Genomic DNA, 15,207 nt, shown 5'->3' with positions numbered 1-15,207 from the left:
AGCACCCGACCGCCGGCAAACACCCACCCTCGGCACGCCACCCAACAGGACAAGTTGGGCCCCCGAGCAACACCACAGGGAAGCTCTAAGAACAACGCACAGACGAGCGGGACGCCGCACCTGTGCCCACCGCCAAACCAACCCACCCCCCCCCCCCCGCACCAACCCCTGCCCCGACCCCGGACTCTGTCCCAATCCCCTGATACCCCTCTTACACTATCCCACCATCGTTGTTTGTTCCCCCCCCCCTACCTCTTTATTGTGTATATGTGCCACCACACGTATTGCATTGTATGAAACCATGTTAACTCTTGCACTATTATCATTAAAGGTAATTTAAGCACCCAAAACCTGCCTAATAATTGTGTCATCGCACCGAACACCAAAGGGGCGGAGCGCTACACTGAATCTTAATACTATTACATTAGAAAAATAATAATTGTCTAGTTGCAATTTTAAATGTCTTACTAAATAACTCAGTAAATTTAGTATAAAGTGATCATTTACAATGAGCAGTATTCAATGCAGTGCCGGCCACTCACCCTATTCAATGTTCAGGGGAACCCTCGCTGTCAGAGGATTCCCCCAAACAGCGAGGTTCACAGCTAATGCAGGGAGCCCGCTGCATTTAGCTGCGAGCCTCACTGTTTAGGCGGCCGCACACGCCGTTTCCACCATTGATTGCTGTTACAACTCGCAAAAATGAATATACCCCTATATCTCTTTGCAATGCCTATAAACCTGCTGGAAAAAATAGACAAACAGACATGCAACTACAAATATTGACTCAAACAACATAAGAACTCATTTAAAGGTGTCATATTCAATCAGCAAAATTCAATATATTAGCAATCTCAAGATATATGAAACCCTATTGTATATGTATATTTTTCAGTGCAAAAGCTTTATTGTTTTCAAAGGTCAGTGTTATTTTTGGCCTCTATAATATTCATAATGACCTAAATAATAACAAAAATATCCACATTTAGCTATGAAACAGAAGGAACTTACCGTGCACTTGTTTGGTTTCTCTCCAGAATGGACCCGCATGTGAATGAGAAGTTTATAACGAGCATTAAAGGGCTTGTATCTTCGAGGACAACCTGCCCAAAAACAAGCAAAGTCCTCTCCTTTCCTCTGATCTATATGAACCTTTTCTATGTGCCGTACAAGCTCCTCCTGGTGATCATATAGAGCACTGCAATCAATCCACCGGCAACAGTGCTTACCATTAAAGTCCTCACATTCTCCCTCCTCTTCAAGTAAAGGAACCTGTCCAGGAGGTGGGAGTGACAGCTGGTGAGAATGATTTAACAAGTCATGTTGATGCATATGTTGATGGGCATGGTAAGGTGGTGGTGGACCTTGATGAGGAGGAGCTGCGAGAGGGAGGGGAGTTTCAGAAGTCATGTCAATTGTGCCAACTGGAAATTCATCCACCCTTTCACTTTTTAAAATGCCCATTGTCTGCCCATCATTTAGACCAATGCTATGCCGAACCACCATATTGTTCATGGCCTCAGCCTGCAAGCTGTTTTGTTCCAGCTGTTGCATGCGCTGATATTCTGCTGTCACATTCTCAGGAATAGATACATTATCATTGATGGCAAGAAGACTTCTCTGAGAGTTTGACCCAGTACATGTTGGAGGGATACAGCTCCCCCTGACCCCTAAAAAATGGCCATAAACTTCAGGTTGAGGCGAGATGTTAGCTGGTGAAGCCCTTGACCCATTTATATAGGCAACTAATGAAGTTGGTGAAGTGCGAATGATTGTATTAAAGTCTATTCCTATGCCATCAGATAATGGAGACAATGAAAGTGCTCTCTTCTTTGATCGTGCTGAATGGGATCTTGGAGAAGAATGTCTAGGACTAGGATAAGGTGAACAGTTGTTCTCTATGCCAAACAGATATGAGGGCAATGAGTTGTTGACACTATTACTGGACATAGAAGTTCCGGGTGGAATACTAAGTATATCTCCTGGTTCACTACTATTTTGAGAACCATGATTAGAAGGATGAAATCTATACCCATAAGACCATTCTTGTTTAACACTCATTGTAGAATGACTTTCCGATAGGCTTAAAGTTGTAGAGGCAAGAGACTCACGGGACATGAGAGACCTGAATAAAAGAGTAAAGAAAATATATATTTAAGGCTTTTGTTACATAATAAATCTATCAAAACAAATAACAAATCTAGTTTCTCATTCAGACTGTATATTGTTTGAGCTCTGTTAAATGGTGAGGTGTTAGGTTCTCATGGATGACAATACCTATTAAATTAGAAAAACTGTCAGAAAGAACATTTCTACACAATGTGCGCTTGCTCATAAATTTCTATCAATAAATCAATCATGTTGAATAATCCTTGCACTATGCAAACAATCCCAAAAGTTTTGATGTAACCCCTTCAGGGGTACTGGTTTAACCGCTTAAATTGCAAATAAACAGTGATAGTTTATTGATAGTAATCAACAAGTGCAGAAAGGTTGATTATATGGAAACTGGTAATAAAGAAATATATAAAAACTTTAGGAATTCAAGATAAATCAAAGTGGAGAAAATACAAGCGCAAGGCGGTAAAAAAATTGTAATCATGAAATCTTAAGACTATAGTTTACTGTATTAGAAATGCAAAGTGTGCTGATAGAGAGTAACACTGCAACCCTTTTTTACACATCTGTCAAACACTTGGTGAAGTATTGCATACCAGTGGTCTGTAAATTTTCTCAGCCTCATGACTGCAGTGGTGTAAAAGGCAAGACCACGAAAGCTTACACATGATTGTCTAATTATTTACTGAAACAATTAACTGGATCAATGTTATTACTAGGGCTTATACTGGTCCTGGAGTGGTGGTGAAACTTATTTCCCCAACCCCCTCCTCCAATTGGCAGAGCCTTGACCAGTGCCAGGATTTTTGGAAAACCCTGCAAACTAGAAATTGTGTGCCCTATTTCCAATACTTTAGATACAGTGGTCTCAAAAGGAAGGGGAGTCAAACAATAGTATACCCATTTCAAATTCCGTCACATAGTAGCACAATCATGTTCACATTAGACTGCATGTCGTGCCCCATATTCATATTACACCATATAGTAGTGCCCTTAATTTAATTAATAGCACACAGTAGTACCCCTTATTCACATTACTCAGTAGTGTCCTTTATTCATGGTACACAGTAGTACACCTTATACATGTGAGCCACATAGTAGTTCCTATCATAGTAGCACTGCAGTTACCAGTGTGTGGATCTAACGACCAGACTAAACAGTTCTTGAGAAATCAACCTTAAGTGGTGCCCGCCTTTGTGGACTATTTGTATTTATTGTGTATGGGGGTACAGCGCCGGTGACAACCTTCTTGTTTTACAATTGTCGTTGTGGATGTGGTATATCCTTGGCTGTTCGCGGGCTGCAGTACCTTGGGCGCAGTCAACATCTTCTATTCATCACTTAGTATAACAATTAGGTTTGTATTATTCAGGAAAATAAATTGAGGCATCCTCCTCCATACAGTATGTGCTCAACACAAGCTTTCTTGATAAAGACCATTAGTACCACATATGATTTCATGCTGCACAAGCTTTGGATGAGTTTTGCAACTGAACTGCCCCCTAGAATAGCGTTAAATTCCCTCTGGGTAATGTATAATAATGTTTATAGTGGAACGATTAATCTCTTTAAAAGGGCTTTTTTCCACTTCTAAACTCACAAGTCTATTTGTAAAAGATATCTTCAAGCTGTCTGTAAGAGGTCCTTTCTAATAGAGGGGTACAGTTTGAATCAAGATTACAGACATCACTTTGTAAATGCTTTGATGTTTTCAATGGCATACTATCCACTATCCAATAGACATAATGAAAGTGTAACTGTAAGATCCCTTCCTTAGAATGTACATATGAGCTGAACAGCGCAAAATGCCAATCTTCCATTGCTCATCATGAACAATCTACAGCCTTACGTTCCTGAACTCACTTCTGTTTCCACTCTTGATGTTCCAGCTGTGAGTTCTGGGCTACAGAACTTTTGGACCAAAATGATAAAAAAAATATTTCAAGTCTTGTTTTGAATGTAAAAAAGAATACCTTGATGATTGACTGATTTTCTTCCAACAGCTCTCAACCTTTTTCAATATTGGTTCAGCAGCAAGAATAATACAAGAAAAAAAATATTCGATGCTTGTATTTCCAGGGGTGGTCTACAATGCCAGATCGATTAGAAGGAGTACCGTAATGAGGAACATTAATTGGTCAAAGTTACTGAGTCTTGTCTTAAGAAATTCCACATTTAGATAAGCTGTTCATTTAGTATCAAGAGTAAATGCTTAAAACAATATTGGTGATCTACTTGGCTTATCTGCCTGTCTATCAAACTCGCTGAGGCGACATATCTATGTACCTGTCACTGGCCCTTATTCTGATCGGTGCGGCCGGAGCCGATTATGCGGCCAGGACTGTGCGTGCGAAACCCCGCCTTCCATACGGATCGCCAACTCCGTCCGTATGCGGTAAGAAGCTGTCCGAACGGACCGCACGTGTATTTTTCACGGAATACGCCTCCTCCATCTAAGGGAACCTCCCCCATCATTCGATGGTCGCAGACCATCGAATGCAGGACCGAGTGCTCCACCAGCACCCGCAACCTCAGACCACACGGACATTTTTCCGTGCAAAAGCAGGGATCTGGGCGGGCAGCTGACATCCGGCGATGTCATATATCCGCCCCCTACACGTGCGTCACGGCCGCATTACCATACGTACGCCCAGCGTTTTCATGGGAACGCCCATGAAACGCGGGGCGTATGCATATGGTAATGAGCCCAAATAGCCCTTCACGCCCCTCTCCACCCCCTGTTCGGAGTGTTCACATATCATGCGGGATTTGGCCGTACTCCCCGCTCGCACATGCGCAGAGACGCCTCTGCACATGCGCAGACACAAAACATCGGCGGGCCGAACGCACGCGGATATATCCGCACCGATCAGAATAAGGGCCACTGAGACATCTCATCTAATGCAGATTCGAAACTCCACTAAAAGCAAAAATTAAGAATAGCATAAATAAACCCTCTAAACCAAGTTCAGAACTTGACTGGGGAACTGATGAAGGATAGGGTTAGGCTATGGAGAGGGAAGATTAGGCAATGCATTTATTTAAAAAAAAAATATTGCAACAATTTTGCATACAATCATATACAGAATAATAAATTATATAAATAATGACATCACAGTGTAAGTATGCTCCCGGAGGGAAAAAAAAGATATAAACTCATACATACAGTATTTACCATATAATTATTTTTTTTTTTTACAAGTATACCATATTCCCCATTGCCCGTTCCTACTTTGACTTTTACTCCCCCATCCCTTTATCCTCCTTAGAGTTCTTTACTTTCATATTTTCGATCACTCACCCATTCTTTCCCCCTCCACCACCATACATCCTCCATTCATCCCCCTTCTCTCACCCATTCATCCACATTATTCTGTACATGTTCTTTTTACACAAGGACAAACTAACAATAATACAGAGAATACTTATAGCATGTAGGACATACGCAAACAATTTCCAACAAAAATATCATAACAAGCCCAAATCCTAAACATCAGAATGGGGATTGGAAGAATAGTCCGAGTTTGGAGAAGGGAAAATCACCAGCTGGGGGCTTTAACTGGCACCACAATCAGAACCAGCCATTAGCGTCTAACCTCCCTCCGCTTTACCTTATGCAGGATTAGTTTTGAGGTAGGGAGTGGACAGAACTGCCTTGAATTGCAGAAAACAATCAAACAAATTGGCCTCAATAGGAAAAACAAAACCACAAATTCCCTAAAAATCCTGTTGAGGGGAGGGGCGTGATCACGGAAGTCTCTGTGTAGGGCGGGAGCCTGTGAGCCCGCTGACATGCTGTGTGTGGAGTAACAGCGGGAGAGAAAAAACCACCGTGCATATGGTGGACTGAAGCACGAGCGGTGTCAGGTTTATAACTGAAGGAACTTACGTACTGGAGTTTGGAGAGTGAAGAGTGCCACGGTGTGGGAAACTGAGACGGAGACGGAGGCTCCGACACCGCCTAGCATCCCGAGTATCCTGTGTATTCTGTGGACCGGGTGTGTAGACGCAGAGAGGTGACGGCGTGTGACGTCCGTACTGAGGGACGCAGACAGAGACGCAGACAGCGCGTGGTGAACCGGAGCTCCGCTGCAGTCAGACGGGGCCGTGTGGAGAGACGCAGGCAGCGGGCGGTGAGCCGGAGCTCCGTCGCAGACAGACGGTGAGCCGGAGAGACTCGGCAAACAGAAGGAGGCAGTAGCTGAATGACCCGCCACCACAATACACGCCGTGACTGAATGAGAAGAGACTGGTGGGCTGTTGCCAGTAGGAGAGTGCCGCTGGAGAAGTGTGGAGGTGGGGACCATAAAAAGATAACAAGATCTCACAAGTGGTCGCCCAGCGGTCCCATTCGGCAGCCCAGCAGTTCCTAGCGTCATTGAGTGGGGTGAAGGTTCCCCCAGCGGACTGTTCTACATAAAAGAGAAGGACTCTGAGTACGGTGGAGTGACGGACAGCCAGAGGTGGCTTTAAGGTACCAGGGCACAAACACACAAAGCCTGTACAAAACAGGGGAAAAGGGGAGAAAACACGGGGGGAAGGCAAGCTGCCCTCCAAATATAACACTAGAACTATGGGCAAGACTGGGCAAACAGCGGCTGCTGCAAAACTAGAAAAGTTTGCAAGAAATACCAGCAACCAGCCTAAACCCCCTAGTATGGAACCCCGTGAGTCCCTGTCCCCAAACAAATCGTTGATGTCAAAATCAATGGTTGTAGACCCGGTCCCAGAAGCTTCAGTCCAAAAGCTGCTGGAAGCTATCAATGGCAGCGAGGAAAGGTTAAGTGGTAAAATTGAGCAGACCCAAACTGAAATTGTTCTCCTAAGACAATCAGTACAAAATATGCAGACCCGAATTAAGGAGACGGAAGATAGAATATCCCAGGTTGAAGATATACAGGGTCCTATGGTAGAACAGATTAAAAAACTAACTGGTTCAGTGGCACTGGTTCAGAGTCAGATGGCGGAAATGGAGGGGCGCCTACGGCGCAATAACATCAGGCTAATTGGCATACCCGAAAAAACAGAGGGAGCCAACCCAGAGATGTGGCTAGAAAAATGGCTGATAGCCCAGTTCGGCAAGGAGACTTTCTCGCTACAATTCTGTGTGGAGAGAGCACACCGGGTGCCTATGAAACCCCAACCACCAGGAGCCCCAGCAAGGACGCTAATAGCAAAAATATTAAATTTTAGGGACCGGGATATTATAATCCGTAAATCCAGAAGCCAGAATTTGGTTGCAGAAGGGTGCAATGTGATGATTTTCCCGGACTTCGCTAGGGAAGTGCAAAAAGAAAGACTGAAATATGTGAATATAAAGAAGAGGTTAAGAGAGTATAACATTGAATACTCAATGATGTTCCCTGCAAAGTTAAGGATTATTGTGGAAGGACAAACGAAGTTTTTCAGCAGTCCAGAGGATGTGACTGGTTGGCTGGACAGTTATAAACCTAAGGAGGGGAAATAGCGAATTAAAAATGCAATACTGCTAAAATAAGGTGTAGAAAAGAAATATGTTTCAGGTCCGCCAGTTGACGAGGGTTTTTTTTTTTTTTTTTTTTTTTCTCTCCCAATGTATCATCAATATGAGAAATGAATATGTCAGTGGGCTCACTCAAGAGAGTGATCATCAGGAGGTTATATTGCCCCAAGTGATTGTTTGTGTGTAAGGGGGGATTGGGGGGAGGGGTATGGGTAAAAGGTATACTGCAGGGAGGGTGGTATACAGGGAGGAGGGAGGGAAGGGGTATGGTAGAGAATTGTCTAAAAATGTATATTGTCGTCTGCCTAAGAATGTCCTGAACATTGATCAAAATAAGAAAAAACCTGAAAAAAAAAACAAAAGAATGGTAAAAATTGTATATTGGAATGTACGTGGCCTAAATGATAGGATCAAAAGAGCAATGGTGATGAATCAAATCAAGAAAGATGGGGCACAAATTATATGTCTCGGGGAAACGCATCTGGTAGGGGAAAAAGTTTTGGCCCTAAAAAGGGCATGGGTGGGTAGTGTGTATCATTCCTGTTTCTCAAATGCTGCAAGGGGTGTGTCCGTTATGATACATAAAAATGTTCCCTTTATATGTGAAAGAAAAGAAATAGATCCTCTAGGAAGATATGTATTTTTACAGGGTCAATTGCATAATACCCAGATATGTATTATGGCAGTGTACATTCCTCCGCCATTTCAATACGATGTGTTGAAAAAAGCGGTGGAATTCGCCGCAAAGTCAGAGGGGGCTGCTGTACTTTGTTTGGGGGACCTAAATAATGTACTTAATCCTAGCCTGGATAGATGGAGGAAGGGAAATATGAGCTCCCAGGGTGGGAATAAAGGGTTACACCGGTTTATGGAGGATATAGGTTGGAGGGATTGGTGGAGGGAGAAACACCCTAAAACATTGACGTATTCCTGTTACTCACACTCTTACGAATCCTTCTCTCGAATAGATATGGCGCTCATGGATGATACCCTGTTCCCTCTGATAGAGCGGGTGGAATACATGGCAAGAGGGATCTCAGACCATGCACCCATCATGGTCCAAGTCAAAGACCAACTAGATAGGGGCAGGCGAATGTGGAAGTGCCACCCATCTTGGCTGGAGCAGATGGGTGCTGGCCTTGAGATTATTGGGGAATGGGACACCTATTTTGATGCTAACGAAGGAACAGCGTCGGAAGACATAGTGTGGGATGCTGGTAAAGCTGCCATGAGGGGAGCCCTTATAAAAAGGATCTCACAAATTAAAAAAGGGTCTAGGGAAAAAAATGTAGAAGCTGAAAAAATCAGTAAGGCCATGGAAGAGAAATATTGGCAGGATAGAACGGAAGAGGCAAAAAGGGAGAGGGTAAAGGCGAACGCTGCATGGATGGATGAAGTCCAGAAGCGTGCAGTGAGACAAGAATCCTTTCTGTCACATAATAGATACATAACATACGATAGACCAGGTAGCTTTATGGCAAAATTAGCTAGGGGGGAGAAAAACAAATCGAACAATATAATCCAGGTGTGTAGAAAGGACGGAAGTATGGCAGAGACAACTCCTCAAATAGCAGAAGCCTTCCTTCAGTATTTCACAGACCTTTATGCAACCACATCCTCAAGTACAGAAGAGGAGATAGCAATGTTCCTGCGGGGAATTAAGGTTCCCACCTTAAAGGAGGAGGACAGAGAAATATTGGAGGGCCCTATAACAGAACAAGAGGTTAGAGAGGCCATAAACACATCCCCGGGAGGAAAAGCACCAGGGTGTGATGGATTACCATCCGAGTTATATAAAAAATTTTGTAGCCAAATGACCCCCAAAATCACAGAGTTACTAAATAGGTGTATGCAGAGAGGACAAATCCCTGAATCAATGGGGGAGGCCATGATAGTTTTGATCTTGAAAGAGAATAAAAACCCAAGTTCTATGGAGGCATACAGACCTATATCCTTGATAAATATGGACGCTAAAATTTTAGCCAAAGTAATAGCAAAACGGATAGAGGCGGCTGCGGAAAAACTCATTCATGAGGACCAAACGGGTTTTCGAAAAGATAGGAGCACTGCAATTAATATTCGTAGGTTTTATGTAAATACCCAGATCGACCAAACAATTGGGGGGGATTCCGCCATTCTATCATTGGATGCCGCTAAGGCATATGATAGTATAGAATGGGGATACCTATGGGAGGTACTCAGGAGATTCGGATTTGGAGAGAAGTGTATTAACTGGATAAAAGCCTTATATGCGACGCCCAAAGCCAGAGTCCAGGTCAATGGGCATGTGACGGAATCATTTGAGCTCGGGAGGGGAACGAGACAGGGGTGTCCCCTGTCCCCTGTCCTGTTCAACCTCGCGATAGAGCCATTGGCATGCGCCTTAAGGCAAAATTCAGAATTAAGGGGCCTGGGTCGGACTGAGGGTGTAAGAAACAAACAGATTATATCTGTTTATGCAGATGACATGTTGATATATTTGGCTGACCAGGGGAGGGAAATACCGATTGTATTATCAATACTAGAAGAATTCGGGGAAAAATCAGGAATCAAGATCAACTGGGATAAGTCCAGTATAATGCCACATAGTGGAGAGAGTCCCCGAAGTATGATACTAGGCGGGGTATTGAAATGGACGGAAAGTATGAAATATCTGGGTATTTACATTTCAAATAGTGCGGAAAATTTTATAAAGTTAAATGTGGACCCTATGATAATATGGTATCAGGGAAAAACCAAATCATGGGTAAAGTTGCCCCTATCCATAACAGGCAGGGTAAATATGGTGAAGATGGTGGTCTTACCAAAGATGTTATATATTTTTCAACAGTCGCCCGTGTCCATACCAATGAAGGTCTTTAAAAAATTGGATAGTATAACCTCCACCTTCATTTGGGGAAATAAAAGGGCGAGAATAAAAATAGATACCTTAAATAGAAGTAAAAAGCAAGGGGGCTTGGGGCTGCCACATTTCAAATTATATTACATGGCATCACAATTATGGCATCTGAAGAGATGGATAATGGAAGATGGGGATGAAAACTTAAAAGAACTCGTGAACCAGGCCAGAGAGGGAGACTCCCCAAAGCAGATCCTTTTGGATAATAGTAAGGGAAAAACAAAAAAAACACTGATCAAGCAGGCAAAGAAAATATGGGATCAGACGAATAAACTACTGGGATACGAGGGAGTGGACCCCGAAACTCCAATTTGGGCTATTAGGACTAAGGGAGAAAATAGTGGATTAAGGACTAAGGAACTTAAAGTATGTTGGGGGCGATACGGCATAGGAGCAATCCATCAAGTATATGAAGGCGGGAGGATTAAGCCCTTTGAGCAGTTGGCAAAAGAATATAATATAGATAAAAATATGTTCTTCCGATATCTCCAATTAAGAAATGGGCTGAGCGCGACATATGGGAGAGAGAATGTAAATATACAAGAGTCCCCGGTAAAAAAAATGCTAGACCCTAAAAAAAGTATAAAGGTCTCAGGGATATATAAAATACTTTTGGAAAATATAAAAAACAGCCAGATAGATAAAAATAGGAACGATTGGAGTAAGGATATAGGAAATATTAGTGACCAGGAATGGGGAAATGCTCTCGCCTCCCCAATGAAGGCAACGTCATCAATAAGGTTTCAGCAAATTCAACTCTTCATTATTCATAGAGTGTATGTGACCCCGGTTAAATTAAGACAATACGATAATAGTAATAATGATTTGTGTCCCAAATGTAGCTCAGAGCAGGGAACGTTCCTACATATGATATGGCAATGTAGACATATACAAAAATTGTGGCAACTAGTAGGACAAAAAATTAGACAAATAGGTGTTAGAGAAAGTGTGGTGAATGAAAAAGTATGTTTATTAAGTTGTAAAGTACAAATTGGCACAAATAAATTCCAAACACAATGTATAATGAATCTAGTCTCACTAGTAAAGGTTTTGATAGTAAGGAAGTGGCTGGCACATGAGAGCCCAAATATTAAACAATGGATAAATTTGGTTAATAGCACTATTGCACATGAAAGGTATATGTACACGAAGAGAGGAAACATGAATAAATTCCACCAAATATGGGATATATGGATTAAGTCAAAATATTATAACGGGGAATAGACACAAGTATATACGCATAATTTTAACACTAAAAAAATACACTGTGGTTAGAAATTAATGGGAGGAATGGAGGGACAGGATTAGGGGAGGATAAAGAATAGATAGACAATTCTCTGGTGGGGAAGGGGGGGTGGATGGGGGTGGGTGGGGTCGGTAGTAATGTATTATGTCAAATGAAATGTCTTTTTATATGTGTACCTTGTATTTGTCTTTTGTACTTATTAATATGTATTTTGTTATGTGTGTGAGTAAATTTTTTTTATATATCTATATATGTATAAAAAATGAAATTGAAAATTAAATAAAGACTATATTTAAAAAAAAAAAAAAAAAAATTCCCTAAAAAAAAAACACTGGGCCCTATTCAATGCGGTCTTCCCCGACAGCATTGAGCAGGGTTTCTCAGCAGAATGAGTCCAACTTCACTAGCTGTCGGGCTGCCGACTGCAGCTTATCTCTTCCTGGCCGCAACCCTCGGCCACGGCCCCTTCTTGTCCCACTGCAGGCGGTACATTGAATCCCGCCTGCATGTTCCCGGTCGAGCTGACCGAGAACGGGACAGGGTCACGGTGGTCGAGCAAGCTCGACCGCCATGACCTACACATTGAATACCCATCCTTGCAGGTACATATTGGCACCCAAATACATTGTCCCCAACAGAAAAAAAAAAACTGGCTCCCCAGAAGGAAATAATCTCCAAAAATTATACATTATACCAACTGCTGTAATGAGCTGCATTTTATACCAGTTAAGGTGCCTATCACATAACACTGCCAGGGGAGTATATTATATTATATTGGCTGTGTATCCCTGCACATTACACCAACAGTGTGGCCACTTGCATTATAGCAGCAAAGATGCACATTATTTTACATCAACACGGTTCATAGTAATCATAGAAGGATGCTCATCATATTATATCATAGAGATTTGTGGATCACATTATAAAAACAAAAATAACCAAAAAAATATGTACATTAACAGCATATTGGCAGAGATCCCAATAACACGAGTAATTATTCCATCGGCTAGTTAAAGTAACCATTATCACCATCAGCGGGCATTTGCGCCAGTCATGTTCCTGGTGAAGGAGGCCCGTCTGACATTGTACAGATCTATATATAATCACAACTATAAATAGCCTACAATTCCAACAAGAAATCTCCTACATGCAAACACCCCAGGCCACCCAGATACACCCATTCAGTCTCATGTGCAGATGCAACTAAGGACTTGAATTAAGTCTGTATGCAAACCCAATGGTTTATGTACAAATCTGATTGTTGGGGGTCTGCATCTACAAAAGTGTAGAAATGGTGTTAAGAAATCCCCCCTTCCCACCTCGCTTTGTGGGCTTGCTGAGCCCTGGGTGTGCGAGTCCTGGTTCCAATGGTCATGGTTGAATAAGCTTCAGCTTACACAGGTTGGCAGAGTGCTGCAACCATAGCACTTGGATGGCAGATGTATGCAGGATACATATATTTCCTACAATTGCCTCCTGCTGCATTTGCATTTTATTTGTTCAATATTGCACAGCTGCTTCCCTGCAGCTGTACAATACAGTGTAAATCAGAATCAGGCACAAAGATAATTAAGACTCGGAATCACATATAGTTGTATATGCACAGATAATGAGGAGGCACAGCACTTCAAAATCACTAGAGGAAGTTGTGTTGGGTAACACTTAGCCGAATAGTCCCTTTTTGTAAACCAGACTCATAATTTAAAACATACTTGCTGATATTGCGGACCCCTCCTCTGTGATGGGGCAGACTAGTTGGCGCATGGGGGTGTACCTGGCAAGTATATGGGCAGTCCGGGGGGGGGGGGGGGGGGCAGAAAAAACTGACAAATGTGTTCTGTGGATCAGGGCTATGATGTTGTGATTCAGTGCGAATTGCATCATTAGGTCCCCCACAGCCTACCCAATTGTGCGCTGTAAGTGTGAAGCTGAGAGGGTCTGGGGTGCTTGCAGGGGGTCAGGGAGGCTTTCCGATGGGCCTGGAAGGCTACCCAATTTTTGTATACCTCCTGACCATTCTGAAAGGGTATGCAAGTATGGTTCAGAATGATCTTTTCTAATTAGCTAAAAGTACTCATGCCCTTCCTAACTAACATCTTAACACAGGAAATTCATACTGTATGCAGTGATTGTATTATTTATTATTTATTTAACAGTTTCTTATATAGCACACATATATTCCACAGTGCTTCACAGAGAATATTTGAACATTCACATCAGTCCCTGCACCAGTGGAGCTTACAATCTATGGGACAGATGTATTAAGCCTTAACAAGTTATAAATGCAAGGGTGATAAAGAAGATAAACGTCCAGCCAATCACATCCTAACTGCCATGTTACAGGCTGTGTTTGAAAAAAGTCAGTAAGGAGCTGATTGGATGGACTTTTATCTCTCTTTATCACCCTTGCATTTATCTCTTGTTAAGGCTTAATACATCTGCCCCTATATTCCCTACCACATGTACATGCACACACAGACATTCTGGGGTTAATTTATTGGGAGCCAATTAGCCTACCAGTATATTTGATTTGCTGTTGTAGTCACTGCCTCGATTTTGACATGTGTTCGATTCGATTTTGCTCCTAGAAGCAAAATCGAATGGAAAATTACACTGAATCAAACAGTGTTTAGCTGCATTCAATGATGATTCAATCCTGATGCGCGGCCCTGCATCCAAGAGCACACAGTCTCAGCGCCTTCTTCAGCAGCGACTGGAATGTGAAACTGGCTGGCAGAGAGCATTGAGCTGTGTGGTGCCAGACATATTAGTTATTGTGAATTATTCATAAACAAAAGCATTATATTATTGGTATTATTTCCATTAGGTAACTAACTTTATTTAACTACAAATAGTTTGTGAGCTAACTTTTCATCATCTTATGATGACTGTCTATATTTATGTACCGTATATGTCCTTTAATTTTAACAAATGTATTAAGAGTCCCATTTTCTTCCCATTTTTATTACTTCAATACTTATGTAATTTGTATTTTCTCAGGGTTAATGCCCCAAAGATTTATTGGTGCCTTCCAAGAAAATACTTATAACATAAGTAATGTTTTACTCAAATTTGTGGCAATGGATGAGCGTGTGCTTTACCCCTGGATGTTTGTAATCAATAGATGTTTGTCCAACCTTATTTTAAGTGTATGTATTGTGTCTACCGACACCACCTCTCCAGGATTTAACTGCCCTGACCGTAAAAAATGTTTTTCCTTCTGAGGGTTAGAAATCTTCTCTCCTCTAGTCCAAACGCATGCCCAAGTGTTCTATACTCCTTCCTCAAAGGCAAAAAGGGTGCCTGACAGTTTTTTATATTGGCCCCTGATATATTTGTACATGTTAAGCATGTCTCCCCTTAAACATCTCTTTTCCAGCGTAAACAATCCAAATTTGTTTAATCTGTCTTCATAACTTAAATTCTCCATCCCTTGAATTAGCTTGGTTGCTCTTCTCTGGA

General features: G+C 42.1%; 1 protein-coding gene across 3 annotated transcripts in view; it reads right to left on the bottom strand.

The window, feature by feature from the left end:
- The window catches only part of GLIS3 (GLIS family zinc finger 3), a 365,408-nt gene that overhangs the window by 259,052 nt on the left and 91,149 nt on the right, over positions 1-15,207 (bottom strand). For all 3 annotated transcript variants that reach the window (XR_014474469.1, XR_014474470.1, XM_083186012.1), the window contains exon 4: positions 1,012-2,125. Coding sequence is in view for 1 of the 3 variants with exons in the window: in XM_083186012.1 (XP_083042138.1) it covers positions 1,012-2,125 (1,114 nt within the window). In the remaining 2 variants the exon portion in view is untranslated. The remainder of the gene's footprint in view (positions 1-1,011; positions 2,126-15,207) is intronic.

The sequence above is a fragment of the Crinia signifera genome, chromosome 1 (assembly GCF_055691185.1).
Source record: "Crinia signifera chromosome 1, ASM5569118v1, whole genome shotgun sequence".
Taxonomy (NCBI): domain Eukaryota; kingdom Metazoa; phylum Chordata; class Amphibia; order Anura; family Myobatrachidae; genus Crinia; species Crinia signifera.
This window is presented reverse-complemented; position numbering and strand designations above follow the sequence as displayed.